A 20,583-nucleotide genomic window follows, 5' to 3' on the forward strand; every position below is an offset into this window, starting at 1 on the left:
AGTAAGTGTTAAGGTAGGCACCCACCTGGCTGTAGCCCTGAGGGGCACCACCAGGGGGCTCTGGTTTCAAAGCCAAGTGCAGCCAGGGGCAGTTAAACGTTCCCATCCAGCCTATAACATTAGAATGTCATTGATATATAATGTCCACATGCTGAAAGACACAATGATAAGAGCTCATCAGGACTTCATTTTCTTTAAGATTGAGAAAACTTCAGTGAATTCTTTCCAAATTCCATCGTTGGCACTTTTCCCATCGGGACTGAAACCACAGAAACCCCCACAGGACCACACAGCAGAAAACTACTGCTGCTGCTGTTACAGGAGGTTTTACCATCTAAATGAAGTCATCTCACCGGCCTTCTCTTCGTCAAGGTGCCATAATGAGGTGCAATCTAGATTTAGCAAACATGTCCTCTCCCCTGTGTTTCTTTTCATTTCACCTGGAACAAAACCACAGACGCTGTGAGAGACGAGTTGTGTAACACAGAGTGTTTGGGAGACGGCATTTGTTTGTTTAACAGTATCTGTCCCAAAAAGGCAAGCACGTCTAATGGGATTTTGCCGTGAGCCAACGACTGTAAAGTCTCTATTGTATACATTTCCATCTCCAGTCTGCGGACGCAGAGTCCTCCTGGCTGACATGTCTCTGTGTGTTAGCCGTGACCCAAAAGGTCTGCCTTGTTTCTAATTTCCTCTGTTTATTATATTTTCTTTGTATCAAAGCCTCAAAGTTTCACAGGACCACCGTGGAAGCGGCAATCAAACGTGGACAACGAGACAAAATACCCCGATTTTTACAGACAAAACCTCAAGGGCCGAAGGAGTGTGTGTGAGTGTGTGCAAAAGGGAGAGGGATTCCACAATGTGAAGTGCTGACATCTGCTGCAGGCCCTTGCAGGGCTGGAATGTGATACTCTCCTTTACACAAAAGGCCTTGGCCCTTGCAGCAGGCACAAGCAGACCCCTATATGCCCCTCTCCACGGGGGCAACACACGTATGAAATGACTGTACCAGTGCCCCATGCCTCCTTTTTCCCAGCCATTAACTTTGATTAAAACCACAGAAGCCTCCCCTCATACCTTGATGCTGGGGAGATGTCTGCTCGGCACTTTCTTTGAGGTGGTGGTTTCTGAGCTTTGTGAGACCGGGGGTAAATTGCTGCAGCATTGCATCATGTGTCTGGCTCAATGGTTTCAATATGTCTCCGGCTCTCCTTTGATTGTTGTGTCTGTGCTGCTGCAGACGGACCATTCGACTGGGGGATACACCAGTGCACTTTGCCAACAATAGGGATGGGAGGAACCACATGAATCGGTGCTGATGAGGTACAACCGTGCGCCGGGGAGAAAGGAAATTGGGAACAGGAGGGAGTATTGTTCCAAGTGGTGTCTCTGCTTTGATATGACAAATTGAGGAGCCCTTAAACATTTCCTTCCACAGAAACATTCCGGCAGAATGCACAACAGCCGGTTAGAGGAGTCTTGTGTGGGAACACACTCATCTTTCATCTCTCTATTGGGGAAATGATTCAAGGCTCTAAACAGTCCCTCCGCGGCTAAAACAAGCTTACATAGACATATTTGCTTATGGAAACTTCCCTTTTGGTTCATAAAGGTCCCAATGTGGATGTAATCTGCCGATTCCTTTGTTTAACCACGTATGAATTTGATGAACCGTGAGACTCTGGGCAGAAAAAAGTGAGAGGACCACAAGGGGCCACAAAACTGTGGGCACAGACAATGAGTCAGAAGATGGTATGTTACAGAAAGAATTCTGTACTCTCCATAAATCATCAAAATAATATAAAAGGGATATCAATAAAAATGTACTCATGTATTTTTTGTGCTGGAAGATGTATAGAGGATGAAAAAATACATCCCCTAAGAAAAGCTGTGAGGCGACAAGATGGGACACAATATGATATGATTCAATAATCCTGTATTGGTTCTTACATTTGGAAATTGTTTCTCAAATGTATTATTAAAGTTCAATATTTGTCCAAAGTGACAAATGCAGCAACTATAGAATAAGATGCCTTTGTTTTTATTATAATTATTATTAAATAATAATGAGATAATTTAACTTTTTAAAGGTTTGTGTACTAATTGACAAAAGTTTAGAATTTGTTTAGATCTTATCCTTTTCTAATCTGGTGTTTGAGTGTTGAATGTTGTTTTCTACTGTGGAGGAAACAGTCTGTGAAGTTGCTTCATGGAATCACATTGTCTTCAGTATTCACTCTGAGCTGCTTCTCTGTTCTCTGGAGATGCTGCTGACGCTTTTCCTGCAGAACAGTTTCTGACTGTGTGTGTGAACCGCCTCATTGGACCAGGCAGCAGCGGAACAGTTAACATCCCGGGGAGTTTCCTCGGCTGTGAACTTCTACTTTATGCACAGCACCTGTTGTGCCGTCAGTCTCCAAAAAACCCAACCCCAGTGTCGTGCAGCGATATTTCATCTGCGTCGTCTCCTGCGAGTTATGACTTCGAGCCCTCGCCAGACAACAGAACTCGTCTCGCTGGTGTGAATGGTTTCTGGGTACACACCGTATCAGGTTGCTGGACTCTCTCTCTCTCTCCCCGCATCTGCTCTGTGTGTGTGAGTGAGAGGTTTTGCTGTAATGCGTAAAGATCTGCGGGGGATATATCCAGACGGAGGCGAGTACGCACCGCGGACGCACGCTTCAGCCAGAATGCGTGTGTGTCTCCAAACGATCTCCTACCACAGATGATCTGCCTGCGTGTGGACGCGCACACAACTAATTCCAGGATTATCTTCACTTAAAAATCAAAAACTTTCTCTAACTCAGTGTACCAACTTTTTGCCCGAAACCAACAGGTGCGCACTTGCTTTGCGCAGCAGCGTCAGGGTCTGGGAGCTTTGGAGGAGGCTTAGTCTTGATTTAAAGAGTGAAAACCGAAAGAAATCACTCTCTCCGGGACTGGTGATTAAGATTATGTGGATTCTACTCTGCTTCTATCGTCTCCAAATGTGTCCCAAGCAGCACTGGTGTCCTGCGAGCGACCCATGTGCGTGGTGATCCAAACCATCCCGTCTACAGCGCCCTGCGATCGCCAGCCACCACTCATCCAAATGATCCTTCCATTCTTTTTCCTCCTTGCATCGCTTCTCCAACATTATGGCTCGGAAGCTGAATCAAGTCATGTCACCAAGTTTCACCTTCCAAGTATAAAGGAGCAGAACGGTGAGTTTTTAGAGCGTTTTTTTTAATTTTTTTTGTCTTCACCAGTAAAAGTCAAACATGAACTTGTTAAACTCATCACACTGTTTTCACTTGGCTCGGATCCATTCTTTATGGAGAGAACACATCTTGCTTGAGTTTAAACTGCAATGAATGAGCGTTTCATTCATTCTATCCCCGGATAGGAAGTGCAAAATTACCTTCTTTTTTCTGTTTTACCTTTAAAGGCTTCTCGTGTATGTTTAAGGGGGAAAACCCTCTGAAATTTCAGGTCCCCCAGGGGAGAGCTTTTCCCTGTGATCATTAAAAAAAGGCTCCATTCATGCAGCAGTCGTTCCGGGCGATGTCATTCTGTTGCCCTCTGAACTGCACTGAGCTGCACTATCAAATTCACAGACCCCGGGTCTGTTAATTTTTGATGACACGTCCAGGTTATGGGCTGAAACTGATCTGTCTTCATCTATTTTCTGCTTTGAGCTGAATGAGTAGATAATGACCCTCCGGGGATCTCTTGCCATCGTGGCTTATTGGCAATCGAGTTCTTTGTGGTTATAAGTGTGTGTGTGTGTGTGTGTATGTGTGTGTGCAGAAGCAGTGGGAGGACATCATTCCAACTTTTACATTTTCTGTTTTTGCACTTATCTACGTACTGTTTATTTTCTCTCATCCGGCTCCTGCATTGATTCTTTGCTTTCTCCCCCACACAGCTTCCTTAGACACATTATAGTCTTCAAGTTGAGCTTGTTACAAAAGCACCAAGTCATGACATATTGATCCGAGATGTACTCTTGACAAAATGAGTCCATCCTTGTTTGGCATTTGACCAATCCTGTGCACGCAGGCTTAAAAATGCAAGAGCAGTATAATGTGAGGTTTTGAGTCTTCACATGCATTTTCAGGGCCCCGGGCTTCAGCCGAGTGTGCAGTACAAGTAAAACAATGTAAAGCCGTGTTTTGCATGTTTGAGCTGACACATTGTTGGAGATTTACAGGGAACAGCACAAAGACAAAACAGGACCTCACAGGGAACAGTTCAAGTAGCAAACAGGCCCCGTCTACCCTGCAGATGTTGCACCGGTCAAACCCTCATTCGTTACTCAGCCCTGTGCAGCCGCTGGGCTGGACTGGCCTTGTGTGAGGACACGCAGCGCTGACTTCACTACAGTGACAGTCGGGGCCGGTGAAATCAGAGCCGCCCGCCGGGATCTCCCGAGTTTAATCAGGACGGCTGAGAAAGGAAAACAACGGGGAGGAGAGAGAGCGCAGGGAATGAATGGTGTGGGGAGGAAGTGTGCGAGAAGGGACGTTAAACTGTCAAAGAGCTCACGTTGCACACGTTGGCCCGGGGTCGAAGCCGGCCAGGCCGTCTGTAACCTTTGACCGGAGCGTCTGAGTGCTCACCGTTCTGGCGCAGTCGTTGGCCGATGCTACCCGAGCGAGACAATTTGATATCGATCTGAGGGTCGGGAGCGAGCCGGACCCGTCTGGCATATTTAGTGGTGGTTGCCTGGAGAGTCACAGTCTCCTGTGGCATTAAAGTTAGCGAGCGGCTGCTGAGGACTCCCTGAGATCCCAGAGGGGGCCGCGTCTCCCAGTGTTGCAGAGCCGCTATCTGTCACAGTCAATGACTCCGTCTCACACGTCTCCACAAAGCTAACACAATGGGCATGAACCCTGAAATGTAAATGTTGTGTGCGGTGGTCACACATAATGAGAACATTTCCTTCCTCCGCCACTGAAGATTTGGTTACAATAACATGCATTGCACATGTTGTTTTCATGTGTTCGCCACATGGCTATAAGGTTTCATGGTTATTAAGAAAAACCATTGCATGGAAATGACATCTGCAGTTGCACCAGTGGAATGCTTTGTACAGTTTCAGGATTTTTTAAACAGGGCTGAAGGAAAATGCATGTAGCCATCCATCACGGCCTCCACCGCGACGTCTGCTTACATCTTCAAGTTCTGCTTTCAACTCCACCAGGGAGGTCATGTTGTCACCCCCGATCACTTCTTTGTTTGCTCGTTAGCAGGTGATTGCAAACACCACTGAACAGACTTTAAATAAACTTGGTAAAAGGATGGTTAAAAGAGAATCCATCCTTTTTTGGTGTTGATCTGAAAAAAAGGGGCGATACAGGGTGGGTTTGTGACATTATCACATATTTCCAGAGAATTTAAGAGAAGTGTTGGGTTTTGGCGTGGTACTGCATTCTAGAGAACCATTAGAGGAGGCACTACCCCTGTTTGTTTGTTTGTTGGTTTGTTTTGTTGGTGGAAACTTGGTGGAATGATGGAGCCTGGGCCAAGAAGCAGCCCCGTTTAATTTTGGTACACATCCAGGAAGTCTTTATGACTCTCTTTAACTTTTAAAGAGGGAACTTTTCTAAACATTTCCACTGTTTTCCCAGAGGAAAAAAGTCAGACATATGCAGGGGACTGAAATCCAAGAGGGTGTGAACCTGTTCTGCAGCTTGATTGAGTGTAAGTGGACTGATGGGACTTGGCCCCTCGACATACAGTTAGTTTGGTTCAAGCCCAAAGAGCTTCTGTTCATATACAGTACAACAGCTTTCACTGGTATATATAGTTTACAAGAGACATCAGGCCACCAGACAGCAAACATGAAAACTTTACAGTCAACGGGTCCATAAAACATTTTGGCACCAACACACAACATTGTAAACAAAATTTTTTTTTGAAATGTTTGCTCCTGGGAACTAAAGCTGATGTTTTCTTATTGTTTTGTTCAAGCAACTCAAAGCGCTCGGTTGTGTTTATGAGTTAAAATACTGAACTGAAACTCAAATTATTTCTCTCTAACCTTTTGATTAGTTGCGTAAACTTAACAACATGTGGTGCAGGACATAGACTCAGACAGGCAGTGGGAAAGAGCTGAGCCTTGTTTAGCCTATACATCCTGGAATGGAACAAATAAATACTGAAATAATCCAGGCAGGATTATATTTCTACCTCAAATAGTGAAATAGTGCAGAAATGTTTATACAATATATTTGTCTTTTTTCTGTCTGAACAACAGGATTTAAAGTTTGTGCCTCTTCAGAGAAAGTTCCATTCACATCGTTGTCTAGACCCGGACACACCACACTGCATCTCCCTCCCCTGCCTCTTCTCTGGAGCTACCTGGATCAAATGATCTTTTTTCATTACAGTGAAGAGGCCTTTTTGTGCATGGTGTAATATTTACAGTGCCTCCTTCCATTAGGCGGTAATTTGCTGGCAGCACCGGTGGTTTTATCACAGCGACGGCTCATCCTGCTGATGATGCATCACAGGCTCCCTAATCATGCAGGTCATCTCTTCAGGAGACACCTCGTTCATATCACTCCTCTGAGTCTAAGTGGTCTGCCCTTCCTTTCCCCATCGAGGACCACGTTCTCTCCCTGTCCCGGCCCACCCATGAGCCCGGGCCCGGTTCTTATTAGAAAAATCCGGCTGCAGATATGTGGATTACCTGCAGATATTCCCACATATCCTCCTCTGAGCGCCACTGGAGGAAGGTATGCAGCGCGCTAGACCTGCCAATGATCACAGAGACGGCTGTTCCGCTAGAGATTACAAGATTAGTTGGAGAACTGGGGTCACAGGGGTCACGGGCCTGAGGGGGAACATGTGCAGGTTTCCACGCATACACACATAGATACGTGCACAGAGGGTTGAAGGTACAGAGTTGCATTGTGCATTCATTAGATTATGATGCAGACAAATAAGTAGTTTAGAGAGAGCATTTAAAAACAGGAAGGAGACTGGGTGGCCTTGTTGGGATTTGGGACTGTTTCAGGTGGAATGGGAAGTGTTCCTCGCCCATTCATTCATTCATTCATTCATTCATTCAGTCATAGGCAACTGGGAACATCTGTGAATAGCACATTCAGAGATCTGAGGAGTTATTTTGGTCGATCAAGGAACCGCAAGTAGAAGTAGTTTTTGCTTAAAGTTTGATAGTTGAAGTGTTTTCTAAGGCTCACACAAGCTTTTCTGTTTGATTGTTGAAGCAAATGGATTCACACCGTTATATTAAATAGTAAAATTGTTGAAATTAACCAAAAGTCTCCCAAAAACTGTTTTTAGAAATACAAACAAATCAGATCACAACATTTGTTTCATCTATTTTGAATTTGAAGTTAAATATTCTCGCTCAAAGAAACCTGATAATGCATTTACCAGTTCAAATTGGTTTGATATTCACATTCACACATTCACTAAATAGAATGGTATTCATTAAAGTCCCCTAGAATTAAATCAAGCTGCATGGAATTTTTCTAACAGTCAACTCAATCCACCAGGTTTTTTTCATCAAGATCCTCAAGTTGCTTCCTGGGAAATTGATGAAATAAAAAAAAAAAATCTTGCAATGTTTAACAAAGTAAAATAAAATAGCTGGAAATTCCTTTTGCCCCTTTGAAGAATCCACAATAAAATTGATTGTCCTGATAAACTGTTTGGGTAATGTGGTATTTAGATCCATCTTTCATACTCAACTGAAGTTAGTGTTAAAGAATAACAGTCATAACATTATCCTGAATTATTAAATCAGACAGGAAACAACATTGTTTCTGTTCTAAAGGATTTTAAATCATTCAAGATGAAGCATCATCATGTTGAATTATATATTGAGATGTATCAAAAGTCTTATTTTTTCATTTTTCTTTGCCTGACTTGAACAGATATAGTGGTTCATATAGGTTCAATACACATCCACTGGCATTTAGTGTTTCCAGCTGGCATTAAAGTTTCCACTATGCTATTTTAAGAGGTTTCCATAGTGGTCAGCTCTGTGTTTTAATTTGAAATTGCGATATGGGTCTTAAAGGGATGAAACGCAGCTTCCTGGAATCTCCATCCTTTGTTTAACACAGGTCAGATGTTTCCCGGGACCCTGGGAAAGCTGGTTTCCACTTAGAAGAAGCTGCACTTTGATCGATATGCTCGACTGAATGAATGCAGCACTATGCATTTAATCATCGGAGTGGGCAGCCGGTACGTTCGGCTGAATTAAAACCATCAAAGAGAACATATGGCTGGAATGTTGAATGAGCTCAGCAGGAAGCAGCGAGGGCAACAATTACACCGAAGTATATCACTGCTGTCAGATCAAAACCACATTTATAGAGAGGAGGTTTGTCAGGACGAGGCCAAGATGGTTTCTTATTTTCTCAATGAAGTCAATGCACTTCATAATGTGAAGCATGGATTTTTAAAACCGCATTGATGGCCTCGTCCATCTTGAAAGTCACAAAACACATCGGGTTCCCATGTAAACATTCAGTATGTATATGGAAAAAAAAGATGCCTAAATCTGCAGTTAAGTGATTTTTTCCACGATAGCAGCCGCAGGCTCCAACCCCTGGACCGGTGAATACAGGCAGGTCTATGTGCGCTGGCAGGAGGAGTTTCTCACTCCGGAGTGGAGGACCCGGGATAACAGTGTCTATGTTTTCCCTGTCAGCACTATTTGAACATGGAGTGCTGTATTTGGCAAGCAGAGCATGCCACCGCCTGCCTGCTGTTTGTCATTTCGGGCAGCGAGAGGGCCGCGTCTCCCTCCATCACCTTGAGAGGCCAAGTGACTTCTCAAGGGATCTGGGTCACAGGCTCAAGCTTTGCTGAAGAAAAGAAGAAATGTTCTCTACTGAGTCAATGTGAGTGCAGCTGCTGAGCCTGAGGAGCACGATGCATCGAACCTGCAACCATTGACTTGTTTGACCACGTGGGGGAAACACAAACAATCTGTTAAACATATTATTATTATAATGTGAACATGTGAGCAAACAGTGGACACATCCAGCAGCATTTTTATTCAGAGTCACAGGAGCAACACCATCTTGGTTTTTTTCTTAAACCAGAAGTAACCATATTTGGAGGAGCAGCCAATGGACGGCACAAGCTGTCAATCATAGAGTCTCTATGCACTCCTGAAGCGAATTTTTACTGAAGTTGTAAATCAATTTGAGAACTGGGGTCATTTTATTTAAGACTGCGATAGAAACTGACTTCTTATTGCCTCTGCTGGTCACTATTCAAGAGAACACAGGAAACATGCCCTTCAGCTTTTGGCTTCACTCTCTGGTTGTCCATTTTTATAGGCCGTCTGTGGGTGAGTAGTAAAGTGAAGTAAAGTGCATTTTGTCAACAGCTTTAATAAACGAGCACCGCAGGTAAATCCAAAACGAGTTGAGTAGAGTGAATACATCTGTTGATATTTACCAGGGCACAGATCCGACAACATGACGGATATTGTGACAATGTTCATTTCATATCGAAGTAGAAAGTGAACCTGCAAAAGAAACTGAGAAGTTAAAAGTTTTATAAGTTGACAAGAATCCATAAAATCTGATTTTCTCTTGGAAAGGTGAAGGAAGCGCCCGAGGCAAGATATTTAATCCCTGAGTTTCTGAGTGGCCAGAATCCGGAGTTCAGCGGGTGCACTCGCTGCTCCCAGGTGTGTCTGAATCTGTGTGAATAGAAACCAGGGTGTTGGTGAGGAAACACATTCATGCTCGGCAAACACTGCTGGACAAATAACACATTTAAATGATATCTTTGATGTGGCAGAGGCAGCGTTCCCTCTTTCAGCTTCTTATCGGCTCGGCATCTCTAGTGGTGTTGTTGCTGCCCTGCACACTTTCAGCGATATCAACAGTTTGCAGATAAAAGGGTCGTCAGCCGGTTGCACCATCGGCTTCACACTATCCTTTCCAAAGTTCGCCAGTTTGTCAGCGTGTTGCCTCGCGAGCAAAATAAATACAGATAATGTTTTCTCTCGCTTATCTACGGAATGAAATTACTCAAATCGGAAAGCGATTTAGTTTCCTCAGCGGAAGAACTTGGTGAATATTATCAGCTGCCTCTGCACAATGACTCAATTGGCTGCAGTCTGACCGGTTGCAACAAGAAACAGCCGGAATTAAACCAAAAACAAAGCGGCAGCAGTGAGTCAAGTGCAGAGAAATGCACAGTTTTTTAAATTTAGACTTCTAAACACGGCTCCAATGCTAACATTGATTCTGGCAGGCGGAGGAGAGAGAGAGTCTGCCTGGTCCAGTCTAAACATGAAGGGTGGAGCGTATCTGCCTTAAGTCAAGATTACTTGTTAGAGCAAATACCTGTCATTCACCAGGGCGGCGTTGCTTCCTGACCCCCCCCCCCCCCCCCTTTGTTTTTTACCTGACAGATTTTTTTCTGTTTGACCCGACGCACTGTTTTAATGCACTGACATATTGACGCTGTGTGTTTAAAAGGAAGTTGCGTTAAGTTTGTTTTTCCTGCAGCCCTGCAGGATGTAAGGGTTCATGAAACTTTATCAAAACGTAGAACACAGGCCAATCTTCATGCAAAGTCAAACTACAGTCATTCTAACATGGTTCCTAAAAAGGACAGTCTTCCTGACATACCACATCTGCATGCTTGCATTACAAGGGGCTCATCAGCATTTGAGCAACACTGTGGTGATTTCCATGGATTTTGCTCTGAGATCTGAGCGAGTCGAGGCAGGCAGCGTCTCCTGAGCGACACGGTGGGATCGCCTGAAAAAAGCAGAGCTCTCGAAGTTTGTTTGATCTCCTGTTAGCGCTGGCAGCGATGATCACCATTCCTGTTGTTGCAAAGCCGATTCCCTCTCAAGCAGCAGAGGCTCCCATTGATAAAACATTTGGCTCAAGTCGAGGCCGCGAGGTTTTGAACCGCTGCCAGGGTGGCACTGTTTCTACACAGACCTCAGTTGTGCTGTGAGCGCTGGACGTCTTACGGCTGCTGGAATCCCAGTTGGATGGAGAACCCTGGCAGCGGGATGAGTTGACCTTGGTTCCCGTCTCTGGAGGGCATGTCTGCATAGCTTGGCAGATGTCATCACCCCCTATCAGAGAGGTATTTCAAAGTGTCCTCCTCGATTCACTGGCCTTCATGGGCATCACCTCGCAGTTGAGTGACAGCGAGCTTGACCCAGAACAAATGCTGAAGGATCCCACAGCTGTGGCTTTTATGATAGAATAAGAGTTTCGTGGTGACACTCCTGGCAATGAAAAAAATGCTGAGAAGGATCATGTGAGAAACAAAACAGGAAGTGGATTACAAATCTTTGGCAAAAGCTGCTGTGTCTCAATCAACGCCTTTCCTTTGCATGTTAGTTTTGCGTTACATGTTGTTTTTGCAAACATTTTCCCAAGGTCAGAGTATCAGGGGACGTTCATGCACGGTTTAGAGTATAAATATGAGACCTTTTGTTGTTTTTGTTTATTATTTATGTGCTTTTGTTTGGCTCACTTGTTTCTTTATGTTGATTTAGTAAAGCTAGGGTTGGTTATCCTGGAAAAGATAGAAAGAGCAGGCTACAAAACATGCAACCAATACAACCCACCCCCTCTCATCTGTCATAACAGCGTTTACTGCAACTACAACTGCTAGAGGCCGTCTTCCTTTTCTGACTTTTGTTTTGTCTCTGCTGCAGCAGGTGTACGTTTCTTTTGTGACATCAATGTGCTGTAATTGATTTCTTAATTTATTATGGTAGAGATCTGTTCTGTGATTTTATATATGTTATTTGTCTGATGAAAACTAGTCTGAATGTCAAAATATGGCACATTTACACTGGATTTAAGTATGCAAGTTAATTAATGTGTAATTGTCCATTTAAAATAAATACACAAACATTCATGTCACACATCCATAAACACAAACAAGGAAGTGATGTACGCATGAATGGCAGCTGTTGGTGAAACAGATTTCTGGAGAACTTGTGATTAACGGACAAGGTCGTTGCAGAATTCTCAGGCACCGGTTGATGCTTTTTCTAAACTGTTGCAATCGTGACTCTCCCACATCCTGAAGATTTCCACAGAAACACTGCAGATAGTGTAGCTGGCTCTGCTTGAGGCCACAACACTGTCGCAGAAACCAACTGAAACGGTTTCGCTTCCTCTTCATTACAATATGTTACAATATGGATTCCTTCCTGGTGTGTGAAACCCAGCTTCTAGATTCACCAGCCACAGCAGAGACATTTCATGGTTATCAAGCAGCCGTCGTTAAATATGCTAATTCTACAAAGAGGGAAAGAGAATCACTGATGCGTGAACGTCCACTTTAGAAAACACATTGAAAATCCTCAACACAGAAATGACAGTTCCAGCTGTCGACAGGAGAATAAAATGATGTTTGTATAGTTACAGCTTTTCCAGAATGTATATGGAATATTTATTGCTTTTTGAAGAGGCTCATTTGAACCCAGATAATAAGGTTAAACAAGAAATTACACAATTGTCCACTTCTGGTTTTCTCTGCTGTTACTGAGCTGTGTGTTACTGTATAGATGATGAAATCTTTGTCAGGGAAAATGTTAATCAAATTGTTATTATTCTTATTTCTCTAAACCAATATTCCAATGTAAACCAGATGAAGCCAATAGTCTGAATAAAACCCTTTTTTTAATATCCGTAACCCCAAAGAGATCACACTTTTATTTTGACGGTAAAAAATGTAGACATGTATACGTCATGTATAATCGTACAATAACATCCTATTAGAGATTATACAGCATTTTGCAACATAGACATACAACTGTTACCAACTGAGGTCATAATAAATATATGAAAATCATTATCGAAACTAGAGGCACATTCTTCCGCCAAAGCGAATATCCTGTCTCACCATGTTAAAGTAGATAAAAAATAATAGTTTATAGTGATCCACTCCTAAATCTAAAATTAATAAGTTGTTCCTTGGGTCCTGCGCCACATAAATCCTGCACAAAATATTATGGAAATCAGTTTTTGCATAATCCTGCCAACTAACAAATGAATGCTAATGAAAACCTAACGTCCTTGGCGGTGGTAAACGTAGTCACTTCTAATTTGGTCAAATATTAGGACCAACAATGTCTTGGGTTTCATACATTATTGAAACTTTAAACTTTAAACCTTTTATACCATTATAGGAAACATAAGACATTTTGCTGTAGATTCAATTGAACGGTTCTCATTAAAATTAACTCTTCAGTTAATTGAACTTTCCATTTTCCACCATTAAAGTCTTGATTTATCCAGTAAATGTTAAACTATGTGTTTAAAATCTTTCTGAGTAGCTTTGTTATAGAAGATTTCAGTGTTCACACTTCATAGTGTTACTCTTTAATGCAGAGTCAGCTCATGTGCTTCATATCCAAGATGCCACTGGGACATATGTGTCTGACTAGCTTTCCTCAGTAGAGCTCGTTCACACCGAGCTGAACTGATGGACATATTAATAAAATGGACTCTTATTCTCCCTGCATGGCTGATGTGGCCGTGCAGCGCGTCCCAAAGCTGCAGCATCACTCGAATATCTGACCCGACAAAGTTTATACGGAGGAATGTTTCTCACTTCCAGCTCCCATTACCCTAAAATACCGAACCCATAAGCCAGGCACGCCCCTGGAAATCAAACTACCTCTAGTTCTTCTTTATGTGCCACCGACGAGTCGGAGAGTCAGAACCAGGAGCCATTAAATGGAGATGTGAAATATCCCGGCCCTAATGCATTTGGGGGGGGGGGGGGGTGGGTTGGGTGGGGTGGGGGGTATAAAAAAACACACCTGCCGCAGTAATCATCTGTGCCGCGCCGTCCCATGCTGCCTGGATTATGTCAGCTAACACATGGCGAGATGTGATATACGACGCCATGCCAGTGGCATACAGAGACGGTAACCCAATCACATACTATTTTGAGAATGTGTGGCTTTTCCCCAAAGCACGAATAGGTTTTCGGCGCAGACTGGGTACGCTCGCTGCCGCGGCATTCACACTAAGGGATCCCCACGGAGGGGGGGGGGGGGGGGGGGGGGGGGTATCCATTTCTACGGCCCAAATGGAATGAAAATGCACATTAGCTATTCAGTCTTATGAGGGACTGGAATGATTTCACCAACTGTGGCTGTGTGTGTGTGTTTGTGTGTAGGGGGCGTGCACGCTGAACACTCTTCACATCAATCTCCATTTCATAAGATAAGAGTGAAATTACCCTCGGTCATACAGGGTTGTTGTTTTGTTCCGGTGCTCCGGGTTCGGACCCCGTCTCTTTCGCAGAGTTCTACTCTCCCTGATCTGGAATTTTACTTTGCTGCAACACTCACTTAAGAAGTGACAGCTGACACCGAGGCTAACGGAGGACATACGTCAAGCCCCGCTCAATTATTATTTCTTAATTAGTTGCGGTGCACATCATATCCTGACACTTGGCTCGGCCTCGTCCATCCACTGTTGTTCACTATGGAAACCGCTGTGATGAACGTGAATGTGCAAACTGGAAACCCTGTGCTCCAGGACCACGAGCCGTCCTGGTCCTGCACGATGGGAGACGTAACTTGGCAGCAGGGACGGACTTACTGGAAAAAGGCACTTTATTCATTCAACAGCCCCGAGCTGAAACACACTGATGTCCACTTAGCGCCACCGTCAGTGTGTAGCACGAGTAGCTGTCTTTGTTCTGCACGTGCTAATTATGCGTAGTTCATGAATCACTTGATGATTTAAATGTGATTGCGGTTGCGGTTCGGGCATTTGGTGCAAGGTGTGGACAGAGGAGTGCTAAATGCCCAGATGGTTGAGAACCAGTTGAGGCAAAAAACCACATGTGACGAATTCAGTCAAGTGCTAAAAACACAGGCAGGTCTGGAGAGGAGCTGGAATCAAACGCACGGACACGATGGTGTAATCAAAAGATGTCAAACAGGCTCAAGAGTGGAAGTAATGTGATCTCTTCCAACTGGTTGATTGGTTCATCCGAGGCCGTGCCAAAGCACTGTGGACGCCAAGGACAGTATATGTTAATCTCAAAGGAAATATTGGGTATACTGTAAATTACTGTTAGTTCGTTTTTAGGGAATACAAATACATGTTATATAATAATTATTATCATTATGAATTTATAAATGTTCCCTTCTTCACCTGAGAGTTTTAATCCTGACGGGTCGATGATATGACGATGATTTCTTACTCAAGACACTTGGACTTGTTGCAGCAGGAAGAGCACAGGTGTAAAAAATAACTTTCACCGTGGCTCTTCTCCAGCGAGGTGGTGCCAAGAAGCTGCGCCAATGGGCCACAAGCTGGCACGGCTGAAGACTGAGTGTTGTTAGTCAGACCTGCGGTTGACAGGTGAACATGGCCACTGTAAGAAAGGTTTGTTGTTGGTGACACTAATTTGAGAGAAACCAAATGTCTAGATCCTAGAATGGTGGTGAAGAAAATGCTGGAATGTAAACAGAGAAAGTGATGAGAGGAAAAGTGGCCTTGAACAAAGAAACACAAAGACTGAATTCACAAAGTTAACAAGACGCAGGTGAAACAAATGAAGGCGGAGCTGGGAACTCAACAAGACAGGAAGTAAAGTAAGAGAGAGACACAATAACACAGGAAATAATGAACTCAAAGTGCACAAATTATAAATCCAACAACCAAACGCAAGGTAAACAACAAGGTCAAAGAAAAGAGCCGCAAAGGATTTAATGAGAAGGCGGAACCATTTCGCACATTCTCTCTTATTTGCTCCGGACCCTTTAGACGTTTCGCTTTAGTCCAAACTAAAATAACAGGTGTGAAAGACGCCTGAAATAAAAGTCCAAACCAACAATCCAGAAAATGTTCAGATAAAAAGAGGTTGTCTCTGTGCAGAAGAAACTGAGTCATGGGCTCGTGGACCAGTAGCAGGAAGTGGAGGCAGCATTAAACAATATAATACTTTTTTTATTTGTTTTGGCCACATATAAAGTGTTGGACTTTTATATTTAATAAAACTTGCCATGTCCTGCAACAATAGATCACATTAAATAGATAATCTGGAGAAATATGAGCGTTCTCCTTCATAGAGGTGCCCTCTGTGCTGCGTGGAAGGAACTGAACAGAATGTTAAATGTTTTACCGTCACTATTCATACATCGTCTTTCTTTTTTTTTTAAACACCCCTTTCTTCTTCACAGGGAAGGTAGTGTGGTAACAGCTTCAAGGACACCTTGTGAATGAGTAATGCAGTGAAAGAGAAGAGTATGACAGGTTACTAACCAGTTGAGGTGTTCTTCTTCCTCCTCCTCCTCCTCCTCCTCCTCATCTTACATCTGTTCAGCAGCCTCTAATTAGAGCTTTTACACACACCGGCGCTGAAACGGCCCGGAACCGCACCAGCTAATGAGACGCCATCGACCAGGCGGATCCTTCGTGCACGACAACGTTTGTCAGAATCCATCTTTCATTCGCTGCCGCGTACGGGCACGTTTGTTCAACACTTTGTTTCCCTTCACACCTGATGACAGGTCTGAGCTGAAATGTAAAGTGGCCCGATGAGTTGACTCGTCTTTGGCGTAGTTCGCAGCGTCGGAGGTTGGTGCTGACGGATCATCGCAGGCAGAGCGTTGACGTCTTTGCATGCTCGCTGCAGACGTGAAACATTTCTCACCGTGTTTCCATCATGTCGAACAGGCATAATTCGGCCTTCCGCTACTGCACAGCATGTTTACTTCACAGACACAAGCATGAGCAGTGAAATCTGAAGAGTCCAGAAGCTGTTTGTTCTGTTTTTTTAAAGTCCATCGTGTTTTAAAGGGAGCCAGTTGAGGAAATCAGCATTTAAATTATAATAATGAGATCGTTCTTCCACTTGAATTCACAATAACAAAGTTATTATAACATGGTCATTCAAAATAAAGACGTTAACTAGCATGCATGGAAAAATGATTGATAGTGGAAAGAATCAAACAAATGATGATGCATCAAAGACCACGAACATACAGGAATATAATTTAGAATTAAAAAGGAGATTGTCCTCAATTATGTCCAAAAATGGACGTTTGTTAGCGGGCGTGTGAGGTTAAAGAAAAGGAAACTATGACTTCACCTTTCAAGGATGTGACTAAAATAACAGGTGAAGAGGGAAAGACGAGCAAAACTAACAGACAGAGTTCTCATCGGGTCACAAAAGTGTTGAGAATCACACCATGGATTGTCTCACTGATCAATCTGATGAAAATTCCCTTGTCGCCAAAACAAAAACACAATTATAAGGTGTGTAATTACTTTCCCGCTAATTTCCCCAGTTACTTCACTGTTTACTGAGCAAATTACTTTTTAACTGTAACTTCAGCCACAAGTTTTACATTTCTGCAATATTTATTAATTTGCACAACAACAACCCAAAAAAGAGGAATAAACTCAAACATCACATCTTTTCAACAAACCCCAGTACCGCCACACTCACACATCCTGTTTTGTGTATTTTCCCGTCTTGTGTGTAAACATAAACAAGACGTTGTGGTTTAACAGTCTGTGCACAGTTCACATATTTACTGACCATTGAGAGCCGGAGTCGGATTTGCCCCGGTGACTGCATGCAGCGCTCTGCTGCAGAGGTCCTGTCCTCAAAGCGTTCGCAAAAGCTCATGCTTCACTGCGTCGTGCAGCGACAACACAAAGTGCATTCATTCATATGATAATAACAATAATATAATATGGTCATATATATACCACCTGGGGGCAGTTCAAATAGCCAACACAACATATTTATGTATGAGTTTATGTAATTTATGGCAAACTTCTTAGAGAAACTAGCTTATTTAAACATCCAGCAACATTTTAATTCATCGCAACAATAAATAAAGTTTAGCCACTTCTCTTATATGTTTTTTATTCGTTCTCCCTAGAGCTCTTCCATTCTTTGTCTTCCATGGTGGAAATATATGTCTTTTAAGTGGCTAAAAGCTCCTCAAGGTCAAACTGACTCTGTCTATCGGGGCCACACGTGTTCTATAAAGGTTGAAATAGAAATAGTAAACTGAAATCATCTGAAATATATGAGGGAAGCTGCTTTAATTCTCTAAGTTACAAACTACATTACACAAGATCATTTTGATCATATGTTGAAAATATTGATTTAAGCATCAGTCAGGACACATTCATTACTCTATTACTTTAGAAGATATATAAATAAACAGTTTATCTTCAGGGTCTAACAGAGACCAGCTGTTTCCTGATAATTCAGTCAACAATTGGCTAATCAGTAAAACACACGTGAACCAACTCTGCATTTCTTTGCATCCGTTGTGATTACAGTTTGCTGTTTAAGCTGCAGCTCGTCATTGACTGTTCTTCGGGAACTGAATTATGAAGATTTGGTAAGAAGCCTTTTTACCCAAGATATACAAATCCACTTTTCCTCTAGCAGAGGCAAAAGGCATCCGTTTTGTAACCACTTATCTTAGCATGTGATTACACAGCTATTGTTCCTTAACTGCAGCTTCGCGAACATCTATTGTTTCCACGGATAAAATAAGGCTTTCAGTGACTGGCTGTGTGCTTCCATCTCTTGTTTATGTCTCCGTGATAAAGACCGTATTAAACAGTGGGGTTATATTTAGAGGCAAATGGACTCGGATGATCGAGAGGCCTATTTACGAGCAGTCGGAGAGGAGTTCTGTTTGTCAAACGGAGGACAGTCAGCGGCTTAATGACCTGTGTCGTCAATTAAAAAGGCAAACTGGCTGCTAAGTGCCCGGCTCCTCCATTTATTTGTCATCCCTAAAAGAAAAACAGCTCCCAAACAAGCACATAAAAATTAGACCGGCTGACGTCACAGGAATCCTCCGGTGATAAAAATGTGCATCTGGGCTGATGCAGAGTTGATTAAAGATCTGATACAGACTTTTGGTTGTAACCCTTCGATACACAGACAGAAAGCTCAACCTTGGCGATAAGTAATTCATGATCTGATAGGCAGCAATTGCATTAGCATAGCAACTGATTAAATTATGTTCCACTGACTTTATGGACGCAGGTTAATCATAATCACACTGATCAATCACAAATTGACAAATCACATCTAAATCCACAAGCTGTTAGTAAAATCTCCCAGAAATATTTGTTCACGTTAGTAAAATAATGTCTGCATGTAAATGTACAATAACACAAACAGCTGTTATGATTCTAACATGGTTGTGTTGTCTGTGGATATCTCTTCAATGATGAGCTCTGATTGGTTTCTCGAGCTGATTGGTCTGTTGTTTTTGGGGGTGAAACATCCATCAACACCAGAAATTGCGGATTTGAAAACAGTTCCGATGTCGACAGCACTTTAATAACCTCATGCCGTTCACATTCGATAACGCTAAGACCAGTGAGAGGCAGAGGGATGAGGCTGTTCATCAAAAAGATTTCGAGTTTCAGTTTTGCTTTTTGCAATTTGGCTCTGCAAGGCCGCGTACACTGCAGCCCTTTGTGTTTCTTCAAACAGTGCTGCCACAATGATTGAAATACAAATCCTTCAGAAACCGCCGGATGAATGAATCCTTACAGACTTTCTCTGTGCGCAACATTGCAATTATACAATTATTGTATTCCCCTCTTAGAGGAATTAACCTGCAGACACTAAGTCACTGCCCTGGCCTGCAGATGTTTCCCCCCAGAAACATCAATTTTCCCATGTTCTAATCCTCAAATTGCTACTCATGTCAACTCCAAAGATCCAGGTACAAACTTGCTTGGCTAGGCGATGGCAGCCCTTTGGTAAGTTGCGATGTTGGGATGTATGCACAGATATTGTTCCCTGGGGTTTAGAGGACATGCGTTTCACTTGGGCACTGATGGTAAGAGGCGGTGGACTGGATGTGTGGCTGTTGGTTGCTGAATTATTTGGGTACACATGCTTTTGACCAGTGAGGGCGTCCAGTCGAATCATGTGAGAGTTTCAGGACAGTGGAGTTAGACACACACTGCTAGCAGCTCTGCAAGAGTCACAGTGGTTCTGACCGAAGCAAGAGACCAAGGCTGTAGTCGGCAGTAACAGGCCTGTCTGTGTAAGTGGAGGATGTAACAGGAAAAGAGCAGTTGTGCTCGACACAAACACTCCCTTGGTAAAAGAGGTCGAAAGGAACATACTTTCATTACCCTGAGTTCTGCACAGCAGCTCCACTTCTCCAGATGGCTGAGACAAAGGTTTACACAGGCTCAGTGGTGTGGAGGTGATTAAAGATCCAGGACAAGATGCGTAAAGAAACAGATCAATTTAGTCTTGAGATGCCACATTTACATTTGGTCTCTGCAACTTTGCATGAATCATTCAGTTTGCAATGGCTGAAAATTCTCCAACCCTCAGAAGGCTGTTGTGTTAAGATGGACGTTGGTTCTTGGCTGCGTTGCTCTGAATGTTGAAAAGCACCGGGAGGTCCGTCTCACTTGGATTTTCATGATTCGAGATAAGACTCAAATAATTGGACGAGGGGAGGAAGATGTGTGAAGACAAACTCGCTCAGTGTCTGAATCTGGCCGTCGCCCAAGATGCAACCTAAGCTGTACTGAGATTCCAGCGCAGATATGCCGGGGTCCCAGATCAATTTAGAAATCA

At 43.2% G+C, this 20,583-nt stretch overlaps 1 protein-coding gene across 2 annotated transcripts in view; it reads left to right on the forward strand.

Moving 5' to 3' along the window:
• The first annotated feature begins 2,345 nt into the window (after positions 1–2,345).
• The window catches only part of pdgfc (platelet derived growth factor c), a 44,038-nt gene continuing 25,800 nt past the window's right edge, over positions 2,346–20,583 (forward strand). For both annotated transcript variants that reach the window (XM_062393058.1, XM_062393059.1), the window contains exon 1: positions 2,346–3,206. In XM_062393058.1, the coding sequence (XP_062249042.1) occupies positions 3,029–3,206 (178 nt within the window). In that variant the 5' untranslated portion in view covers positions 2,346–3,028. The remainder of the gene's footprint in view (positions 3,207–20,583) is intronic.

The sequence above is a fragment of the Platichthys flesus genome, chromosome 8 (assembly GCF_949316205.1).
Source record: "Platichthys flesus chromosome 8, fPlaFle2.1, whole genome shotgun sequence".
NCBI lineage: Eukaryota > Metazoa > Chordata > Actinopteri > Pleuronectiformes > Pleuronectidae > Platichthys > Platichthys flesus.